Raw genomic sequence first — 23,215 nt, forward strand, 5'->3', positions numbered from 1 at the left:
AAGGTAATTTACCTAAACATTAATACAATTAAAAATAAGTTGAGTATTTAAACATACAAATATAATATTTGAACTTGTATTTTATATGTTGTTTTGAGTATGGAAATTCTTTTTAACCAATAATGATGATAATGACGATGACAAATGCTTTTCTGTGATTATTATTATGCATACATATTACTAAAGAAATAGTAAAGTGTATATTTTTTAGGGCTTTGCAAATCACTTTAAGTTTATGTAGAACAATGTGTATGTACTTTGTGCACAGTTGGACTGTATGAAGAAAAAAATATATGCAATATGTAGTAAACAATCCAACATTAATAAACAAAACTAGCATTAAGTCATGCAACGTGCTAAAATATTATTTTGAAATTGATCATTTATATTGTGTTTTGAGTCTTCATATTTTATTTGTAACCAATAATGAGTATGACAAATGTTTTTCTATGATTTTTTTTTGCTTCATGGCTGTGCAAATCAATTTATTTTAGTTTATTAAGAAAATGTGCACGGAATATTTAGTCAAAATCCAACATTACTTACCAACATATAAACTTAATAATCACATATAATGCCAAAATATCGTGCTGGTTTTAGCATATATATATATATATATATATATATATATATATATATATATATATATATATATATATATATATACGTATATATATACGTATATATATACGTATATATATATATATATATATACGTATATATATACGTATATATATATACGTATATATATACATACGTATATATATATATATATATATATATATATATATATATATATACGTATATATATATATATACGTATATATATATATACGTATATATATATATACGTATATATATATATATATATATATATATATATATATATATATATATATATATATATATAAAGAATTTCTATTTAAAAATACTTCACTGAAACCCATCTAAACCCTGGCCCCCTCTCGGTGTTTGCTCCGCCCACCTGCTACCATGGATACACTGCGCGTCCCTGAGCTTTAGCCTAGCGTCTCTTATCGTTTGTGAGAGTTATTTCGAAGCTCCTTCCTCTTACTGTAACGCATATTTCGTCTGTTAGAACATATTTTGGTGCAACCGGTAAGTGTAAAAACAATGTATAGCCATAAATGGAGCTGTAATTGAGAAGAACAGCTAACCGCTGTGTAAAAAGGCCTTATTGCTGGCCAGACGGTTAACTAGCTTCAGAGCTGTTTTTGAGAGAACCAGGTTTGTGGTTAAGCTAACTAGTTAGCTAGAGTTAGCTAGGTTTACTAGCTTTATAGCTAGTTATCTAACCTGGCTAAGAGTTTTGTATGTTTGTTATGCTAAGTTATGCCAGCGTCCTCTGTTCAAATATCTAAGTACAGCTCTGGAAATAATTAAGACCACTTCAGTTTCTGAATAAGTTTCTCTGATTTTGCTAGTTATAGGTATATGTTTGAGTAAAATTAACATTGTTCTTTAATTCTAAAAAATCCAGGTAAAAATATTGTCATTTAGAGCATTTAGCTCTTAGAAAACAAGTTTATATTCATAAAGCTCCAGAAATCAATATTTGGTGGACTAAGCCTGGTTTTCCACCAAATCTTCTTCACCAGTCTTACACACTGCTTTTGGATAACTTTATGTCACTCCTGGTGCAAAAATTTAAGCAGTTCAGCTTAGTTTGATACTTGTGATCATCCATCTTCCTCTTGATTATGTTTCAGAGACTTTCAATTTAGTAAAATCAAAGAAACCCATCATGTTTAAGTGGGATCTTTTTTCCAGAGCTGTATATTCTTTAAAGTTAAGTTAAGTTTGTGTGTGTGTGTGTGTGTGTGTGTGTGTGTGTGTGTGTGTGTGTGTGTGTGTGTGTGTGTGTGTGTGTGTGAGAGAGAGAGATAGTTAGTTAACTAGCTTTGAGTTTAAGTGTTTGTTGGGCTTTCTTTTATATGGATATTTTTTGTATTTGAGCCTAAAATGTGTGTCTTTACTTTTTCAGACATTGAATTTGAATTTATCAGTGACCCTTCTATGACCTGCTGCCATGAGTTTGGACACAATATCCTCATCTCCCCTGCACACACAGCCTGCCTCCCTCACCACACATTCAGTCCCAGTGGAGCACCTAGACTACAAATATATTGAAAAATGTTCAGACCTAAAGTATTTGGAGAAGATCCTTGGGGTCCTAAGGTAATTTCTTATTTTGGTGTTCTGCTTTATTATCATACCTCCATAATCTGTGCTGTGCATCAGGGTCTTCATGTTTCATTTTCTCAGGTCAGGCAAAGAGGGCATTTATCCCCACCTGACTGAATTCTGTGAGAAGCACGTAGAGAAGCTTGATCCCAGGAGTCGTGCACTGAGGAAGGAGAATTTTCCAGCTACATCAGCCAGTTTCTCTAAAGATGAGTGGGACCAAATTACCAATGAGCTGCAGGTGGGCAAATAGCTATTGGAAACTGGCAAAATTTAAGTTAAGTCTTCCATATTAACAATGAGGTGTGATTGTGATATTGTGAAGCAGTAAAAGTTTTTAAAGTGAACATAGTATTATAATTACAAGACTACACTCTTCAAACACCATTAATCTGCTTCTTTCACAGACCTGGGAGAATGAGATCAAAATAAATGATGTAGAGCTTAATAAGCAGCTATTTTTCTGTAACGATGTAAATATCCCACCTGTCCGAGGGTCCAACTGCTCCATTCAGGTAAAGCAAAATATTTAGTTGCTTTCAAAATCAGGCTTTCGATTTATGTTTGTATTTCTGTAAATTAATGTATCAGACATTCCTACAGAAAGTGACCTACAGTGGAGACAAAGCATATTCAAAGACACGTCATCTCCCCCGATCCTACCAAGACTGGGACAAGTGAGTGTGAAGTTTCCTTCATTTTTGAGTTCTGAATTTTTTTGAATGTGTACATAGTGAATTTTAATTTTATTTTGCTGTTTTTTTCTTTACGTAGGTTTGATGTTGAAAAGGAATGTGCTAAAATTGATGAAACTTTGACAACAAATGAATCTGCTGCCATTATCGATGACAGCCTTTTAAAAATTCAAAGCAAAATAGACACAACAGGTGATACATTTCCTTATTTGTTAAATGTCCTGATTTATAGTTTTATTTGTAGTTTTTTTCCTCCATACTACATGCTTAATCATTTCATGTTTTGTCCATATAATTAAGGTCTTACAGAGCAGGAAAAAGTTGTTTTGGCAAATCGTGAGAAGGACAAAGGCAATGAGGCCTTCAGAGCAGGTGATTATGAGGAGGCTGTGACCTACTACACCAGGTGCGCTAAAGTCATACCCCTATCTCAGTCTCTATTTTCTTTTTTTTCACCTTTTTTTTCTTGATGCCTTTGTGAATTTCTTTGGTTGTGCTTAGTTGGATTGATTTAATGTTAAGTGGAGTGCCTCTGGTGTGGTGTGTCTGCAGGAGTGTATACATCATGCCAATGACTACAGCGTATAACAACCGAGCACAGGCAGAGATCAAACTGCAGCGCTGGTACGACGTGTTGAGCGACTGTGAGCGGGTGCTGCAGCTGGAGCCACACAATACCAAAGGTACCAATATAATTTAACATCCAAGAACAGAGATTATCACAAAACAGAGGGCAGACAGTAGAAGAGATATATGGTGGAGGTAGCGAGTCTTGTTTTGTTCTTAGTGTACATACAGTTGTGGTCAAAAGTTTACATACACTTGTAAAAAAACATAATGTTATGGCTGTCTTGAGTTTTCAATAAGTTCTACAACTCTTATTTTTCTGTGATAGAGTGATCGGAACACATACATGTTTGTCACAAAAAACAGTCATAAAATTTGGTTCTTTCATAAATTTATTATGGGTCTGCTGAAAATGTCACCAAATCTGCTGGGTCAAAAATATACATACAGCAACATTAGTATTTGGTTACATGTCCCTTGGCCATTTTCACGGCAACTAGGCGCTTTTGGTAGGCATCCACAAGCTCCTGGCAAGCTTCAGGTCGAATGTTTGACCACTCTTCTTGACAGAATTGGTGCAGTTCAGCTAAATGTGGTTTTCTTGCATGAACCCGTTTCTTTAGCACTGTCCACATGTTCTCAATGGGGTTTAAGTCAGGACTTTGGGAAGGCCATTCTAAAACCTTAATTCTAGCCTGGTTTAGCCATTCCTTTACCACTTTTGATGTGTGTTTTGGGTCATTGTCTTGTTGGAACACCCAACTGCGCCCAAGACCCAACCTTCGGGCTGATGGTTTTAAGTTTTCCTGCAGAATTTGGAGGTAATCCTCCTTCTTCATTATCCCATTTACTTTCTGCAAAGAACCAGTTCCACTGGCAGCAAAACATCCCCAGAGCATAATACTACCACCACCATGCTTGACAGTAGGCATGGTGTTCCTGGGATTAAAGGCCTCACCTTTTCTCCTCCAAACATATTGCTGGGTGTTGTGGCCAAACAGCTCAATTTTTGTTTCGTCTGACCAGAGAACTTTCCTCCAGAAGGTTTTATCTTTGTCCATGTGATCAGCAGCAAACTTCAGCCGAGTCTTAAGGTGCCTTTTCTGGAGCAAGGGCTTCTTTCTTGCACGGCAGCCTCTCAGTCCATGGCGATGTAAAACACGCTTGACTGTGGAGACTGACACCTGTGTTCCATCAGCTTCCAAATCCTTGCAGACCTGCTTCTTGGTGATTCTTGGTTGACTCTTGACCATCCTGACCAATCTCCTCTCGGCAGCATGTGATAGCTTGCGTTTTCTTCCTGATCGTGGCAGTGACACAACTGTTCCATGCACTTTATACTTGCGTATAATTGTCTGCACAGTTGCTCTTGGGACCTGTAGCTGCTTTGAAATGGCTCCAAGTGACTTCCCTGACTTGTTCAAGTCAATAATTCGCTTTTTCAGATCCACACTGAGTTCCTTTGACTTTCCCATTGTAGCTTTTGTAGCTGAGTCTAATCACTGGGTCAAATGAGCCCTATTTAAATGGGCTCATGAGAAGTCAACAGCTGTAGTCAATCAGAATCACTTACAAGAAGTGAAGAGGCCATGACATGAAGCTAATTTGATTGACACAACTCGCTACATCACCAAAATTGACAAATTTTGTTGCTGTATGTATATTTTTGACCCAGCAGATTTGGTGACATTTTCAGCAGACCCATAATAAATTTATGAAAGAACCAAATTTTATGACTGTTTTTTGTGACAAACATGTATGTGTTCCGATCACTCTATCACAGAAAAATAAGAGTTGTAGAACTTATTGAAAACTCAAGACAGCCATAACATTATGTTTTTTTACAAGTGTATGTAAACTTTTGACCACAACTGTACATGCAGTGTACAGTATAGCACATTTTCTTCTGATCTAAAGGTTCAGTGTCCTTCTGTAGCATATTATTTTAAACTGCTGCTCACACAGTGTCCAGGGATGCATTTCCTGATATGATTTATCTTAGCAATTACAAATTCTTATACATAACTTCAAGAATGATGTAATTTAAAAAAAGAGTGTTGAGTGTGAGTGTTGCCCTCTTAGTTTCCAAAATTTAGTTCATTGTTGACACTCCTTCTGCATCTGCACTGTAAAGGCAGCACTTGTCCAAAACTAAACCACATATTTGCATACATTTTCTCATTATTTTACCACAATTTCTAACAATTATCTGTGATTGCCCACCTTTGCTCTGATTAAAGAAGCAAGGATGCAAACCATCAATCTCATAGAACAGGGGTGATGAGCTTCAACCTATTTTAGTTTCTTTTTTTTTCTTGATTAAAAAATACCTGTTAATCACCAGTTCTAGCAATTTCCTTAGAAAGGGGAATTCCTTCCTGTAATTTTGTTCCTTCTAGAAGCAGATAGCTGTAGTATGGCCTGGGGTGATAGAAAGCAACTTTTTTTGTCGACTGCTATTCACACTAATGCCACTATGAATTACTTTTTAAAATATTAATAATTGATTTGGTAAATTTCTCCGTTAAAAAAAGCAGTACATGTTTTGGAACCTGTGTAAGATTTCTCTCTCTAAGACTCTTTGGTTTAATTGAAATAAAATTAAACTGTGGTCTAATGCTTGTGGCCTTTATTCAACGGTATGTTAACTGGTTTCTTCTGAAGCTCTGCTGCGTCGTGCCACAGCATACAAGCAGTTGGAGAACCTGCAGATGGCTCATGATGACATTAATGCTGTTCTTCGCTCTGAGCCAAACAACATGAGTGCACAGGTGTGACTTCTTTCACTTTATTGTCTAAGTCAGAGGATTGTTAAAGTTTGTTTATCATGAAAAGTGTAACTGGGAAAAAAAATACCAAACATGACTAAATATTCCTTTTCTACAGAGACTGCTGGAGGAAATCAGTAAGAAAATAAATGCTCATATACATCACAAGCCAAACAAGGGAAAGAAGCTTCTCATCCAGGAAGTGGAAGATGATGATGATGATGATGATGACGATGGTGATGAAAAAGATGATATGCCATGTGGTAAGTACACTGTTCAATACAAATACTTAATGGCCAATTATTTTCCGTACACCCACCAAATAATGAAAGGAAATAATTGTTAAATAATGTTTTCTTCTATTTGGTTAGTGTGATGAATACTGGTTTTATATACCCATTTACAATCATGTGCCTTAGCAAGAAACACACTGGTTGCCCTTTTATAATGGGTTGGTTAAAAAAAGAAGAACACTGCTTTAATCTTACATTAACCTTTTATTTACCCCATAACATGTGTCAGTGTGTCACAGAATAGCGTTTTTAACACAGTAAGAACATTGCTTTTCAGGGACATCAATAAAATGAGTTTTGCAATTGGCCTGTTTTCCAGCTCTATTTACCCAGTACTAATTTCTTTGAAATATATATTGTTTACAGAAATTAGAATATTAATATTTTTATAAAAAATAAAGATATGGAATATAACAATATAAAAGTGTTCTTTATTAAGCCCACCCAATAGTTTCCTAGAACAACATTTGTGGAAATTACTTTTAATTAAAAGTAAATTATTATTATAAGGTGATTTTACAACCTAAACATGTTACTCCACATTACAGCTACTGTTGTTAGAAAAATTATGCAAGCAATGTTTGAGTTATCACCTAATATTTAAAATAATATAACAGATTATTATTATTATTATTATTATTATGTATTGGCATGTCAATTCTGTTGTATATTTACATTTTCTCCTGCACTTTTATTTTTTTCTACTGAGAGCTCTTCTTAAGAAGGTGTCCTTTTATGTAAAAGAATGTAACTTTACGTTTCATAGAGACTTTTATAAACGTCAGGATATGTGGTCTTACTGTGAAATACAAATGAACAGAAGTCACGTTACAGCAGTGTTTCTCAACCCAGTTCTTATATATTCTACTGCATATTAAAACTGTTCTGCATATTCTAGAGCTTCCTCTGGTGGATATACATGATTAATTTAGGCTCCATAGGGGGCTAAAGGTTTTTAACAGGTAAACTCAGTAAATGACTGTTTATTAGCTGATCAGGTGGAAAACACTAGTTTAGGGCAGTGATCGGAGTTAAGTAACTGCTTTAAACTACCAACTTAAAGTACTGTACGAAATTCTGTCGATCATCTACATCCAGCTTCTAGATAACTAGTTAGTTAAATCAATTTTCGTTCATTATAGCTCACAGTAAGTCCTGTAATCCTAAATGAATAAACAGTTTGAAAATTAAAGTGATTAGCTGATCAGGTACAGGGAAACATTACATATATATTTTATTTTTTTCCTTTAACCCTGACTCCCAATCTAGCTAATTCCAAAGATAAGCTTACACACTAACACAGCTGCAGTTTATTAATCACAGTGGGTTTAAACTGTGTGCTGATTAAGAGACGTGTATTTTTAACCAGCTATCAGAAACATATCATCACAGTTGAAGTGGTTAGCCTATCGTTACCTTTCTTTTAGAAAAATCTCCGTATATCCATATCTGTTTTAAAATCAGCTGAAGCGGCTGCGTGTCCCGATCCCGCTGCTAAATCTCACAGCGAGGGGGCGGGGCTTCCCCAACAGCAAACTGCCTCTGCTCCGCTCGCCGCAAAACCAGCAAGCTGATTGGCTGTTTCTACTGAGAGGCGTGACTTAATACCTGAACCGGCTCCGTGATTGGTCCGGTCTGTCTCCTCATTAATAGTACAGCTGACCTGGGGTGCGTTTCCCGTACAACGACGGAGCCTAACATTGAACTAACGTGGTACGATGCATCGTTAAACTAACTAACATCTGAAGTACGACCGTTTCCCGAAACCATCGTACTTTGTTGGTACCACAGAAGTCTGATCTAGGTTGGTTTAAACCACCGTGGTCTTAACTAGGGTGTTTCCAGATGTGTTCGGCCAGACTTTCCCAGCAGAAAACGTGCAAAACTCACAATCTTTAAAATATTATGCCAAAAATATGTTTCTAATGTATCATTTAGGCTATTTATATTGTAATTATCACCAGAACATAACGGACAACAATACTATTAATAAAATAACAATGAACTGCAAGTAAAATGTACACAATAATTGCTATATATTAATTATTATTTGTAACAGACAGTGTTACTTAAAAAAAGCATACACATATTTGCTATTGCAATATTTTTTTAAAATAAAATAATCACCATTCTGAATGAGTCTTATTCAAATGAGACCTGAGAAATGTGTGTTACTCAGTGGTTCAGCAGAGCGCCTATACGACGGTGCAGCGCGCGGTGTTCTGTCGAATTGTGCAACCGATCGAGATGTGCTTCTCAACACCAGCGCCCATGCGTGGAAACATTTTTTATTTATTTATTGTTTTTTTTTATGGTAATTCTGTTCTTTTTGGGTGCATTAAACAACCAGAAACCCCTTGCCATTATATCTGAGTATTACAAATGCGTAAATGACAGCTGATGATAATGAAAGTAATAATAAGTTAGCAATAATAAAAAACATAAGGTTTATAATCACCCCTAATAACCCTAAACTGTCTCCTGATATTTTGATTCAGGCTTTCCAAATATTTTACCGAAAGCATGTTTAAATATGGGGCTTTTTCTAGCAATTTTATATTTAAAAAATAAATATGCACTAGGGTAGTACGGTTTGACGGTAGCAAAACTCGACAGAATACCGGATGGAAACCTAGTTCGAATCCCAGTCGTGGTTTTATTCTCTTAAGGTTTTTTTTTTCATAATGGCAATTAATGTTATTATTATTTACATATATATTAATGTAGCCTACATATTTCTACGTATTTCCTGTAATATATTATTTAACAAATACTAATTGATAACATTTGTATAGGCCTAGAAACACACATTGTATTGGCTAAATGATACATTTTCTTTATTCACACTCTGTCTGGCCCTGTTACCTCCAGAGGATAATTAGGTAATTCAAAACACCTGCTTATTACATGTCTCTATTTATTTTAAGACACTTTTTACTTAGTTTTTTCTTGTTATGAATATATTATTAAAAGACACCTTCTTGCCTACTGTATTGATATATTTGTTTCACTGCGTACAAACAATGCAAATATACCCTCAAAGGTCCTTAGGTTACAGGTGTTTACGTTAAAGCCATTTTAGAGTATTACCCCAGTGACAGTTTAATAGCCTTATTCACAGAGTGCATATAGCACAGTGGGTTTAAAAAAATAATTATTAACTATTTCATAAATGTGCACAGCACAAGTTATCTTTACTCAAGAGATGCCTGCTTGAATAATTGACATACATCTTTCCAAGACTGTAAAATACATTTTAGCTAAAGAGCACTTCAGTGTACTCTTTTCACTACACTGAATTCATGTTTGCCAAATAAAGCTAAATGTTAAAGACATACATTAAAAAAAGGACTGAATTTTGTTATTTTACCTGGGCGCACATGGGTGAAGTGGCTCAATTAATGTAATTAACACAAACATAAAAAAAATAGGTACACTTGACATCTTAAATCCTCGTGCAGCAATATTAATGTGATTTATCAGCTTTCTGAGTCCTACCGTCCATCGTCTGCACTAATAACCAGGAACTAAGCTCCTAACTACGGTAGTTGCGAATATTCGCTGGAACTACGGTTCTGGGAAACACCTGAGTAGCTTAACTAAGGTTCGCACTATGCAAGTTACTAACGTGGTTACCTCCATAGTTCCAACCACGCTTTTGGGAAACACCTGCGTCGCAGCTGCATCGTCCAGACTATGTAAGTTGCTAACGTAGTTAGCAACTACGCTTTTGGGAAACGTACCCCTGTTTTATATCAAATAAAAACAAACACAACAACAAAGTTGCCAAGTTTTAAGTCTGTGTAGGTATTATTGATTATAACAATTAATATGATTCAAAGTATATTAATATCTACTGTTCTATGGAGTCAAATTGGGGTCTTTAATGCTGGCGAGAAAATAAAACTGTCACGAAAAAAATGTCCACGAATTGCAAAAAAAATCTAATTTTGCAAACAAAGAAGAGAACATAAGTTACCTTTTTTTCAATTGTAATATTTTTTTTTAGAATTAATCTTTTGCAAAAACACTTTTTCTTTGCGTTTTGCACTTTGCGTTCCTTTTTTCTCTTTGCAATACTTTCCCTCCTTTGCGTTCCTCCGTTTTGTTTGCGAGTCTATTTTGACCCCTTTTTGACGTGGGGGCGTGGGGAGAGGAGAGGGGCGTGGCTATGGAGGAACGCATCATCAGCTGGAGCCTCTGCTCAGCCTAGACGCTAACCAGGCTGAACAACAGCTATTTAGCAGTTATAATTCATAAGTTAATTCTAATCATTTATTTTACATATACCTAACTACTGAATTATATAATATTGTTGTTTTCAGTTAAATTAAGCAAAACGCTGAATTTTAGCTTCTTTTTTATCCAGCGTTCTTGCTGCAGTTACACGCGGCCGCCTGTAGATGGTGGATTTTAACAGTGAAAAACGCCATTAAAACACAACGCTGCAAAAACGATCTAAATAAAAAGGAAAACACAGAACGTTTAATTTGGACTTCAAAATAATATAGATAAAATAAGATAATAAAACCGAACATAGCATAAAAAATAATGTATTAATCTCCCTGTGGAAATTAGTCTGTTCCAGGAACTTTTCTACAGATACACACAAACACATGACAGAAAAATAAAAAAGAGGAGACTGTGAGATAAGGTTAGACACACATGTGCAGTGTGCCCATATGAAGTTATCCTAAAAGCAAAAATATATTAATTATTAAAATAATAATAGAAAACAGGAAAACATTTAAATGTCAGATGTAAGATACAGTACCTCACACTAAAGAGCAAATATTACTTTTGATATTTTGTATAATCACACTGTAAATTGAACATTAATATTCTTTTTTGTTATGTTCTGTTTTATTATTTTATTTTATTTTATCTATATTACATTCTTTCTGTGTTTTACCTTTTTATTCTGAGTGTTTACAGAGTATATGGTTCCATCAAGAAAATAGTAAGTTTCCCGGCCGTGGTGCAAATTAAACGTTCTGGGTTTTTCCTTTTTATGTAGATCGTTTTTGCAGCGTTGTGTTTTAATGGCGTTTTTCACTGTTAAAATCCACCATCTACAGGCGGCCGCGTGTAGTAACTGCAGCAAGAACGCTGGATAAAAAAGAAGCTAAAATTCAGCGTTTTGCTTAATTTAACTGAAAACAACAATACAGTATTATATAATTCAGTAGTTAGGTATATGTAAAATAAATGATTAGAATTAACTTATGAATTATAACTGTTAAATAGCTGTTGTTCAGCCTGGTTAGCGTCTAGGCTGAGCAGAGGCTCCAGCTGATGATGCGTTCCTCCATAGCCACGCCCCTCTCCTCTCCCCACGCCCCCACGTCAAAAAGGGGTCAAAATAGACTCGCAAACAAAACGGAGGAACGCAAAGGAGGGAAAGTATTGCAAAGAGAAAAAAGGAACGCAAAGTGCAAAAAAGTGTTTGTGCAAAAGATTAATTCTAAAAAAAATATTACAATTGAAAAAAGGTAACTTATGTTCTCTTCTTTGTTTGCAAAATTAGATTTTTTTTGCAATTCGTGGAGATTTTTTTTGTGACAGTTTTATTTTCTCGTCAGCATTAAAGACCCCAATTTGACTCCATACTGTTCTGTCATCAATAACAGTATTTGAAAGAGGTGGAGTAGGAACCTACAGGGTTTAAACAGTGTCATGTGATCTACCCTGACTAAAAGCTTTCCTGGAAGTCACTGCAAAAAAGCTTTCGTGTCCCCTCCTCTTCCTGTTGTGATGCAAGTGCTGACACACCCCCTCCTCCCCCTTGCTGCGCTTTTCTCTCACACGCTCTCTTCCTCTCTTTCTCTCTCGCTGTCTCTCTGTCTGTCTCTCTCTCTCAGCTGGTGGTCAGAGTGCGGGAGAGAACAGGCAGGCTGCAGTGAGAGGAGGAATGGGCAATGCGCAGAAGAAGGCACACAGTGGGGGGGCGCGGGGGCCAACCGCCAACAAATACAAAGTGAAGGCAGAGGGAGAGCCGGCAGCTGTAGCTAACAGGAAAAATCTAGCCAACGGCAACAGCACAGCTCAGCCAGCCAACGGCAGGCCGGACAGTCCAGGGGAGGAGAGGACCGAGTCAACCTGTGCCTCTGGAGCCCTGCCTCCACCTCTGGCCCGGCTAAAAAACGAGGGCAACCAACTCTTCAAGAATGGACAGTTTGGAGACGCTCTGGAAAAGTACACACAGGCTATCACAGGGTTTACGGAAGCAGGTATACACACACATACACGCATATACTCTCATTCAGATACGCCCTTGGATCATTTTGGTATTGGCCCCAGTGTCTCTTTCTTCCCTACGTTTGTGTGCTGACATTTCAGAACAGCAGGTGTTTGTTTAGTAATATCTTATTTTTTTTGTGAAGAAATTAATAACGTTCATTGATTGAGGCTTAGACACATTTGTACATACATTCATTTGTTCATTCATTCATTGCTTTTACAAGACTGCTGTGTGTTAAAGATTAATGAAGTGAAGTGATTTAAGCACAAGCCTTTAGGCATGCTGTGTATGCCAAGTTTCCTCCATGCCCAGTACCAAGCTTGTGTCTTTGTATGCATGTGTGTAATTTGTCTCTAATCTGACTCTGTGTGAGTCTATGTTAATGTGTGTGTGTGTGTGGTTTGTCTAATCTGACTTGGTTGCCAAAAGCTGCTTGGCATAGTGTTGCCTTGTGGTCATGTGACCTGTGCCCACTCTTTACGAAATCAGATCTCTCACAGAGCACTGGGACACGCAGCAGCTTTCTTATTGGCTGACAGCTTTATTCTTCTCTTTCCTTTAGAGATGGCATTGCACCACTTTTTGTTCTGATGCTGATTTTGTAGTATTAAATATTATTTTAAATCTTTACAGTCAGCCATAAGATTTCCTATTCACATTTGGAGGGGGCTTTTAATGGTTTTATTTTCTGCATCATACTACAGTTACACAGACAATAGCAAAATTAGACTCTAGGAAAAAGCCCTGTATTTATTAAAATGTATTTTGCTGACTAAAATACACCTAAAAATATGTTTAAAAAAATATGCTTTGCTTATAATAGAGGCTTTTATTTTGACAAAGTGTCTTGTGTACTAGTGACTTTATTTGGCAACAGTCTGTTCATTTGTGTTAGTGACTTTTATTTTGACATATTCGGTTTGGCAAGAGTGTTGCCTAGCTATGTGGCTCATTGTTTACAAACAGTAACAGTTTTATTCACAAGCTCTAATGCAGTGATGGAGAGCTGCTTAGTCTGTATCTTTTCACTACAGCTCTGTGGCGAGATTGAAGTATTGATCGCTGTAAAAAGTAACAACAGCGTTAAAACTGTATTCCACACTGTTATGGTTAAACATTAACCTTCATCCTCAGTTCACATGTCCACAAAATCATGAGGGGACTATCCTTTACACCACTGATGGTGATGTACATGCACAAAAAGAGAAGTATGTCAGTGTGTGTGTGTAGTTAGCTCAGGTGCTATAAAAACAAATTAGTTTTTTGTATATGCCTTAGTTCCACGATTCTGTCCATTTTGCTCCACATTGCTAAAATCAAATGACCCAACCAACTTTTTTAAAAAAGGACTACCGATATACTTCAACATGTTATTGTTTTAATTAAAGCACATTGTTTAAGATAAGCATCTACAGGTAAACCATTATGCTCAAACAACTGAAATGCTTGATATCCTCCAATATCTGCTCCAATATTTTCTACAGGTATTTACTTATTACCCATTAATATTAATCTTCTTCACTTTGTTTACTTACTTTTTTGCTAGTTAGTTTCTTAACCACTTCTTGTCTATCTGACATTGTCTTTTTGTTAACTACTATACTGTTCTCCTGAGAGCTAGACTAGCGGTAGCCTCTGTGTCTTGCTGAGGCTGTAGCGGAACAGCTGTAAGATTAAAGTGGGAGAGGTTGAGCAGTTTGTTGACTAAAGTGGATAAACTTGTTTCACCACATTGTTAAGATTCATTACATGAGGCTTGAACAGTAGGCAACATTGAGCTCTCATACTGATGGCTTACAGGAAACACTACTCTAGTGTAAAGGTATTCAACTGCTCAAAGTCACATTTGTGTACTGGATGGTATTTGGTTGGAGCCAACCACACAAAATTGGAAAAGTACACATGTCTGAGTTAGCAGTAAAGACTAGAAAGGTTTCCTTGACCCACATAAAAAAAACTATTACATCCTCTATTTAACAAAATAATATGTATCATACTGCTGTTTTGACTAAACCTATTTACCTGTTACCTCCACCTACATCTGTAGATTTAAATGTATTTTTTTCTCTGTCTAGCCATCGACAGTCCAGAAGACTTATGTATACTGTACTCAAACAGAGCAGCCTGCTACCTGAAAGATGGCAACAGCTCTGACTGTATAGCTGACTGCAGCAGGTAAGCATCTAGCTATTATGTGATAAACTATTCTTAAAAAATACAAAAACAACAAAAAAAATCATGAACCCTAAAATCTCTTTCTTAACCCCTAGACCTTGCCCACAATGTTCCCAACATTTCCATACACCCAGCCAACTAGCAAAAGCATTTAAAGAATAAATCCACAGGCTTTTAGGTACAAAATTCAACTGTGACTATAAAGGCTAAAAGCTAATGCTAGGCCAAATAGAGAAAGCGCTGGGGAGAGCCTAAACCAGACAATAAAATAATTTTTTATTTTTAGTAAAGGAAAATCTGTGTTTTATTTTGAGGCAAATTAACAAGACTGTGAATAGACTTATAAAATCACATCTGAGCACTATAAAAAAATAAAAAAAAGGTGAAATATTTTGCCCTTAACTGTAGTTTTAAGACTGGATCTACAAGGCTAATGTAAACCATATGGAAGAATAAAAATTCTTCCAATACAACAGTATTAAAAGTGAGTTTGCCCTTAATCGTGAGTTTGCCCCTAATCGGGAGTTTGCCCTGTTTGCTGCAGTCAAGGCCTCTTCCTTTTTAAAAAAAAAATTAGATTCATTTGCAATAGATGTTGTAACATTACTGTGAGGCTTTGACGGCACAAGTAATCAGCCAACAGAGCGCCCAACAAAAATATAAATTAAAGCTTCTGCACTCAATCAGTTGGCATTTTGCTATATTTTGACTGATAAAATTGTGAGAAGAAATGCATGCAGTGTTTGATAAGACTCTTTGGTGTGTTTGTTGCTGATGCCAGGGCACTGGAGTTACAGCCATTCTCTTTGAAGCCGCTCCTGAGAAGGGCGATGGCATATGAGTCTCTGGAGCGTTACCGCAAAGCCTATGTGGACTATAAAACCGCACTGCAGATTGACAGCAGCATCCAGGCTGCCCACGACAGCGTTAACAGGTATCTGCTCCCATCAGCAAAATAAAGCACTCACGCACATGTTCAGTGCACATACACATACACCACATTCTACATACATACTACATACAGCATGCAGAACTGCTGACAAAGTCTAGTCTGGACCTTTTTCCCTGCAAATGCAATTTAGCATTTTCACACAACATTTGAAATGAATCAGTGAAGCCCACTCATAAGGATGGGTTCTATGGTTAAAAAAAAAAACAGAATATGATGAAGGAAGATGGAGCCAACACACTGCATCAGTAGTAGCATGTTTACCAAACGGTGTGTTGTTGGTACTGTTAATTATGTGGTTTATTAAAATGAGATATAAAATGATGTATGTAAATGATTGTAACTTGTATGTATTGATTACGGTTCATAGTTTGCTTGTTACTTGATTTATGTTCCTTTATCAAGAGGAAATGCCTCTTTATTATCATCATCATCCTCATTATTTACACACAAACTTTCATCCTTCATTTGAAGGTAAATTTAAAAATGTAGGAATAGATATATATACAACAACTATACTGATAAAAAAAACCAATAAAATAGAAAAAAGAAAAAAGAATCAAATGTAGTAATAGGTGAAAAATAAAGATTATAAAATCATAAAATCAAGAATATTAAATCATGAATCCAATCTAATCATGAATAATCATTTGTAGTGTTAATGACCATGGCAGTAAAGCCTTGAGAGAGAAACAGAGGCAGAGAGAGGGATTAGTGAGTAAAGACTAATTTGGCATGTCTGTGATGGTCACATAACAGGATGATTCAGCATATACTGTAAGTGTGTGTTCATATGTGTGTTACGTGAAGGATCACACGGTTGCTGATAGAGCAGGATGGTGCTGAATGGAGACAGAAGTTGCCAGAGATTCCAGCAGTTCCAGTATCATTACGACAACACCACACAGCGGCTACTTCCTCCACCCACTTACACAAAGAGAATGACACTCAAGAAGCAGGTTAGTAAACACAAACATACAAATTCTCAGCGCTAGTACTATGCACAGACTTAAGAAGTTTAGTATCAGCTATACACACGAACACTAACAGACACACACACACAAACACAAAACAAACAGTTAGACATATACGAACATGTCACACATACCACAGATGCCAAACATGACAGACTCTAACACGCACAACGTGTTCTTTAAAATTAGAGTGTCTATGACCTTTTGATAATTTATTTAAAAGTAATTAAATATAACTTTACTTTTCTCTTTTTTAAAACCTATATTCTTAACCCTTTATACTCTAAGTTGACTGGATATATATGTATTTTCTGGTGCTTGCAGAGTAAAAATAGTCCACGGGGGGCAGAGAGCATGTGAGTTTATTTTCTGGTAATCAGTATTATATTTAATGTACTATGTATTATTGTTATTTCTTTATCAAAAAAAAATATTTAAAATAGTAATTAATAGCTAATTGTTTACATATCACACCTCCTATGAGGTTGTTGCAGAAGTCTTAAAGACTGATATGAATATGTCTCAAATATGATTGGCTTTAAAGGGTTAATGTGGAAAGTTTCCCAAGCAGTCCAGTTTAGTCTGTAAGCAAACTTCAAATAAATGTACTCACAATAAACACATTCATATCAGCCAGAATAACTTTAATCTATAATAGATGATAGACGTCCATGCTCTTACTGCCCCAAACCTACCTCTAACCCACTTAACCCAATGATGTTATGCCTATGAGATTGTGACTTCAGAATGCATGTTTGGACTAGTTATGTGTGTGCCAATACCACACCCATAATAACCCTCATCAGTGTAAAGATGAAGCCAAAAAAGACGGTAACAAACTACCTTCAGAAATGTTCATGGTTCAAAGCAGCTTCATTCACAGCACCCCAAAGCCTACATCAGGGGTGTGGATCAAGGGCTGCAATCCAGCACAGTTTGCTCTAACACACCTAGTGAACCTGGCTATTAATGGGTGTACTTGAGCAGGAAAACCACAAAACCCTCCAGGCCTGGAATTCCTCACCCTTGTTCTTTATTTTACTTGTGGTATTTTATTGTGTTCACAGAGGTTCACTTGGGTATCTCACTTTTTATCCCTTAAATACAATGTTGTACTTTTTCACTTTGTAACTGTGCATTTAGAAGATTAACATATGTAAATAACTTGTAATGGTTGTACTGTGAGTTTTTCAAACCAGGATTGAGCCTAGTCTTGGACTGCACAGTATTTTGAATAGAGATTTCCTAATATAAGGAAAAAGTAGTCTAGCGCTATGTTTAATTCCTGTCTGGGAAACTGACACTATAGCTTTTTGTAATTTATATGTGAATATATCATATGCTTACTCAATTAAATGTAAATGTTTGAGGTAAAAGGTTGAGCTAACTTGTTATAGGCTCAAATGGTGAATTTTTATAAGCTCTACAGAGACATGTCTTTTCAAAAGGGCTGCCTGAACCTTTGCATAAGACTGGAATGGTCTGCTGTGTGACTATCTACATTCTTAACTGTGATTGTGGTGTGTTTCAGCCAGGAGGGCTGAGGCTCGTTTCACTTCCCTGAAGACAGAAGGGAACGAGTTAGTGAAGAAAGGGCAGTACCAGGAGGCAGTTGGAAAATATAGCGAATGCCTTAAACTCAAATCGGACGAATGTGCAATCTTCACCAACAGGTACAATTTACATTCTCTTCACAGTTCCCCCACATCTACTTAAGTACTTGGTAGATAATTAGGCTGTGTTATAAAAATGGTTCAAAATAAGATTTTATTTTATCAAGTATCAATAAATGTTGCAATGCAAATTTCTACACAGTTTCCCAGTATTTTTCTATAAATTATTTACAGCACCGGTCACTGACTGATATTACAGGGTACATAACATGAATTGGTCACTTTATTTTTCAGAAGTTTTTTTTTGTTGTTGTTGTTTATATATTAATTTAGTTATTTATATTAAATCATCCAACTCAAGTCTAAAATGACTTTGGCATCTATTGAAAGTATAGATGTTTTTCTCTTAGCATTTTAAAAAATAAAAGCTTTTGTGTGACAGTTTTGAGATGTATAATAAGAGCTCTGTAGAATTAAAATGATTTAAACATAAAACAAAACTTCTGACTTCTGTCAAACTTAGTTTGTGGATTGACTAATGATGAAGATAGCAGGCACATAAGAGCAGCTCCCAGACGTGTGTTTACACACTCACGACTGTGCTCTCACCTATTTGCATGAGGTGAAAATGAGCTGGGCTTGAAGGATTGTGCTATAACTCTTCTTTCCATGTCTCAGAGCTCTGTGTGTTATAACTCTTCTCTTTCTCTCTCAGAGCTCTCTGCTTTATTAAACTGAAGCGATTTGCTGAAGCCAAGCAAGATTGTAACTCCGCCCTGAACCTTGAGTCTTCCAATAAAAAGGCCTTCTACAGACGTGCATTGGCTAATAAGGGCTTGAAGGTAAGAGTACTGCCCCTTGAAGTTAACCCCACCATACAGTATTCAGTGTCTTCCTATTCCCCTTAATTTACTACAAATGTTGTCCTTTAGTCAGGCTTAAAACACCTTTTCTTGAAGGAAAGCTGTTACACTTTAAACAGAGTGTGGTACTTTTGTTCAAAACATAGTATAAGCTGTTTTGTTGTAACTATTAAATTTAAATAAATGTATTCGTTTAGTGATTCTAGCTTTAGGTAAAAAATAAATATGTGGTTGTCAAACCATTTCAGTGTGGCAGTCATTGTTATTGTGTGTGTTTATGGGGAGTGTGTAGGATTATGAGGCGTGCAGTTCAGATTTGCAAGAAGTGCTGCGTTTGGATACTAGTGTACAAGAGGCTCAGCAGGAGCTGGATGAGGTGACTGCTTTGCTGAAGCAGCAAAGAGCCACAGGGTCTCCCAGCCAACCACGCAGGGACATCACAATCACTGAGGTGGGTGAACAGCGTTCACAATGCAGAACAAACACTCACACTCACAGACACACATGTACTACCTTCAGAACAAACACATACACAGCAGAATAAACAGAATTCCACTCACACAGCAGACAAATCAGTACTCAGCTGCAGCTGGCAATTCTCATCTACACACCTACTGGGTATTTGTATAATCAGTTAATATGTCTACAGATAATCAGATAGTTCATTGCTGTTTTGTATTAAATTGATGTGGTCTTAACAAGTGATGGACACATATGGTCATTAAATGAACTTGAAAAAGCTCTTTGTTGACTCTTATTTGATGCTGCCAATGATAAACTGACATTGTTTTAATTCCTTAAAATGTTTCATAACACTGGATAAATACTGACATGCCAACTGTCATTGGGCAGGAACTAGTATCATATTTGTCCTATTACTTTTGCTGTGTCTCATGGAAGCTAAAGAATGCTGCTCTGACCTATGAGATATGTGGGGCCTTCTGCATTAAATGTGGATGTTATTTCTGTTAGCCAGATGCCGCTGTTCATGATCAATACCACCAACTGCAATGTCTTCTATGATGTATTCCCGGTACACTTGGTACACTGTGGCTTAAGAATTGTTAAATGCTGCACATCTTTGGAAATGGAATATCCCTTCTGTCTTGCACCCACTATCAGTTAGATATGGGCATTCTCAACCCATCAGTCAGTTAACACACTGCTGTCCCACGACTTTTGGCATGTCCGTGTAAATTGGCCAAAATTAATTTGCTCTTTTCTCAAAATGTCATTCCCAATGTTACAACTGTTGCCGAATCCCATTTCACCCCTTGGCCCTACCACTTAGCCCTACCTCTCTGTTTGGGATTGGGCTATCAACTGACCTCTACAAATACAACTGATTCATAAATAGTGTGGTTAGACATCTGATGCCCTTTGTCCTTGACCACTTTCTGTGCAGGTGGAGGACTATGACGAGGAAGGAGACGCTGTGAAGAGCAGCTCAGACGGAGAGCAGAAAAGTACCAGTCAGACCATCAACCTGCAACCCTCCAACGCATACGAGTTTGGACAAGCACTGAATGCAGCCCGTTCCCTTAACGACACAGCAGCCTGTGCCCAGCTGCTTCGCACTGTACCACCCGATAGTCTTCCTCAGTATGTGAGCACACAACTGGATGGTCACACACTCAGCTTTATCATGAAGACACTGGACACACACCTGCTGGCATCTGAGCCAGGTGTGGTTTACCAGCTCCTTGACCATCTGCACACTACAGAAAGATTCTCGGTAAGAAACACTCGTCTATACTGCCTCTCACCAGAGCAACTGTAGTAGGGAAAATGTAGAGTATATGGCGCCACAGTCAAAGCTCCTAAAACCCAATATATACACTGATAAGCCATAACAATAGGAACACTGAAGTGTATAAAGTTTATTATCTCATTATATTGAGTGCATTTACATGCATAATCTGATTGTATGTGGATATTGTAAGTGGATAATATCTGGTTAAGAAATCTGATCAAGAAAGCTGAATTTTAACTCAATAATTATATTTATTTGGCCATACATATGCTGTACATAATGTTTAAAGCAGTGTTTTTTTAATCCTGTCCCTAGGTAGCCTTCCCTGCACATTTATTGCTTTTCTCTTCTCGCCCAACCCTAGTACAACTAATCGGCTCATTAACTAGTACCTTTAGAGTTGCAGGGGTGTGTTCATAGAAGGAAACCACAACATGTATAGTAGTGCCTTTAGATCCAGCATTGAGAAACACTGCTTTAAGGAATTGTCTGCAATGTCTTAATGCCACATTCCAAAGTACAGATGTAGAGCTTTGTCAGAGCTGTTGTTTTGCAGCACAATAGGCACCTAGACATTTTTGTCATTTGCCATATTTTAATGTTATGGCTTTTAAGCTGATTTGTGCATACCAGTATAACCATACAAAATAATATATTTAACTGTACACAAACTACATTGCTTGGTGACTTTAATATCTTGATTATTATTAGTAATAATCTAATTTATAATATATTTTTCTATTAATTAAGAGTAATGCATCTTCTGAAAGAAGTGCAGAGGTCACTTTAGGTCATTAATGCTGGGTTCCTGTGTGTGTGTTCTGGCAGATGGTTCTGATGATGCTGAACCCGGATGAAAGGAGGCAGATGACGCAGCTGTTTGAACACTTATGCTCAGTGGACTGTGAGGATTTTTCTCAAAATGATATTAAAAATCTGGCCAACAAATACATCTGACCCTCAGAAACCTCTGCATGAGCTCTCATGCACTTGGATCTATGCAATAACCTCAGTTCCCAAGACCTGCATCAGCAGCTTAAAGCTATATTACCACAGACCCTAAAACACCATCCCAAGAAAATCCAAAAACCCCAGAACCCTGTTCTGAAACTGACTGATTCTCCCTGGATGCTTTATCCTGACATCACTTGATTAGAAACGTGAGGCAGATGCATGGTGTGGTGGAAATTTTATTAAGAGTTTCAGTGAAACAGCTGTTACTGAAAAGTGCCCTGATGCTGTATATTAAATTGTTGTAGAAAGTAACTCTTGCATCTTATTCTATATATATATGTTTAAAATGTCACAATGTATATCTCTTTCAGGTATAAAAAGAGAATTTTATTTTATTGCAATAAAAAGATTATGTTTGCTGATCTCTGCAAGAAAAAAAGCTTTTTAGTCAATACCAGAGCAGTTTTTGCCATTTATGTACCATGAGACCAAAAGCAAAATAGCAAAAAAACCACACAATACATGTAGGATATGTCTGCATTTATTATGGGCTTTTGTGAATCACATCTTATTCTGGTCCCATTTACATTGCATCTTTTGATTTTTCTTGAAAATTAAACCATAATTGTTCACAGCTTGATTTCTAATTTTCAGCCCTACAGTGAGCATGCTCTTTGCGGATCCAAGCTTTTCTTTTTATTCTGTGAAATTTTGCATTGTTTGTTGGCAGGAAATATATGTTGAGCAGCTAAATTGCTGAAGGTGTGGCACCCTGTCATATGTTCCTTTCCAGGTTTTTCTTCCCAAGGACAGTTTGGGTGCACAATTGTACATACAAGTTATCATAATGCGCTGTAAATGAGCCCTCAATTAATCAGAAGAAAATAGCTAAACATGTATAATAGTGTTTAAATGTTTGTCCAGAATACTCCTTGCATTTTTATTGTCCTAAGAATTGAACAAAATATTCCTGTTTTTTTTTCTAGAACAAGCACAGAGAACACCCAACTCCTCCTCATCTTCGTTGTTCTTTCCTTCTCTCTTTTTTCTTCCTGTGTCTCTTGTCATGGGGGGCTTCAGCTTTATGCTTTCCAGCAAAGCTGCCCTGAACTCCTGCCCAAATCCTGAGTTCGCCCCTCCCCCCTTTTCATTCCAGTCCAAGGGA

General features: G+C 36.7%; 1 protein-coding gene across 1 annotated transcript; it reads left to right on the forward strand.

The window, feature by feature from the left end:
• The first annotated feature begins 980 nt into the window (after positions 1–980).
• Positions 981–22,463, forward strand: spag1b (sperm associated antigen 1b). Its single transcript, XM_007256940.4, has 19 exons — positions 981–1,119; positions 2,006–2,199; positions 2,287–2,446; positions 2,613–2,720; positions 2,809–2,882; positions 2,980–3,092; positions 3,201–3,306; positions 3,453–3,583; positions 6,132–6,238; positions 6,354–6,498; positions 12,390–12,758; positions 14,845–14,944; positions 15,726–15,878; positions 16,704–16,852; positions 18,399–18,540; positions 19,196–19,322; positions 19,636–19,794; positions 20,749–21,078; positions 21,925–22,463. The coding sequence occupies exons 2-19, from the start codon at positions 2,051–2,053 to the stop codon at positions 22,051–22,053; spliced, it is 2,751 nt and encodes a 916-aa protein (XP_007257002.4). The 5' UTR covers positions 981–1,119; positions 2,006–2,050; the 3' UTR covers positions 22,054–22,463.
• Positions 22,464–23,215: the final 752 nt, after the last annotated feature.

The sequence above is a fragment of the Astyanax mexicanus genome, chromosome 6 (genome assembly GCF_023375975.1).
Source record: "Astyanax mexicanus isolate ESR-SI-001 chromosome 6, AstMex3_surface, whole genome shotgun sequence".
NCBI lineage: Eukaryota > Metazoa > Chordata > Actinopteri > Characiformes > Acestrorhamphidae > Astyanax > Astyanax mexicanus.

Coding starts and splice junctions, on each gene's coding strand:
- spag1b (XM_007256940.4), top strand. CDS start 2,051: ATGAGTTTGGACACAATATCCTCATCTCCCCTGCACACACAGCCTGCC. Junction 2,721..2,808: donor GGTCCAACTGCTCCATTCAG/GTAAAGCAAAAT, acceptor ACATTCCTACAG/AAAGTGACCTACAGTGGAGA. Junction 14,945..15,725: donor TGTATAGCTGACTGCAGCAG/GTAAGCATCTAG, acceptor TGCTGATGCCAG/GGCACTGGAGTTACAGCCAT.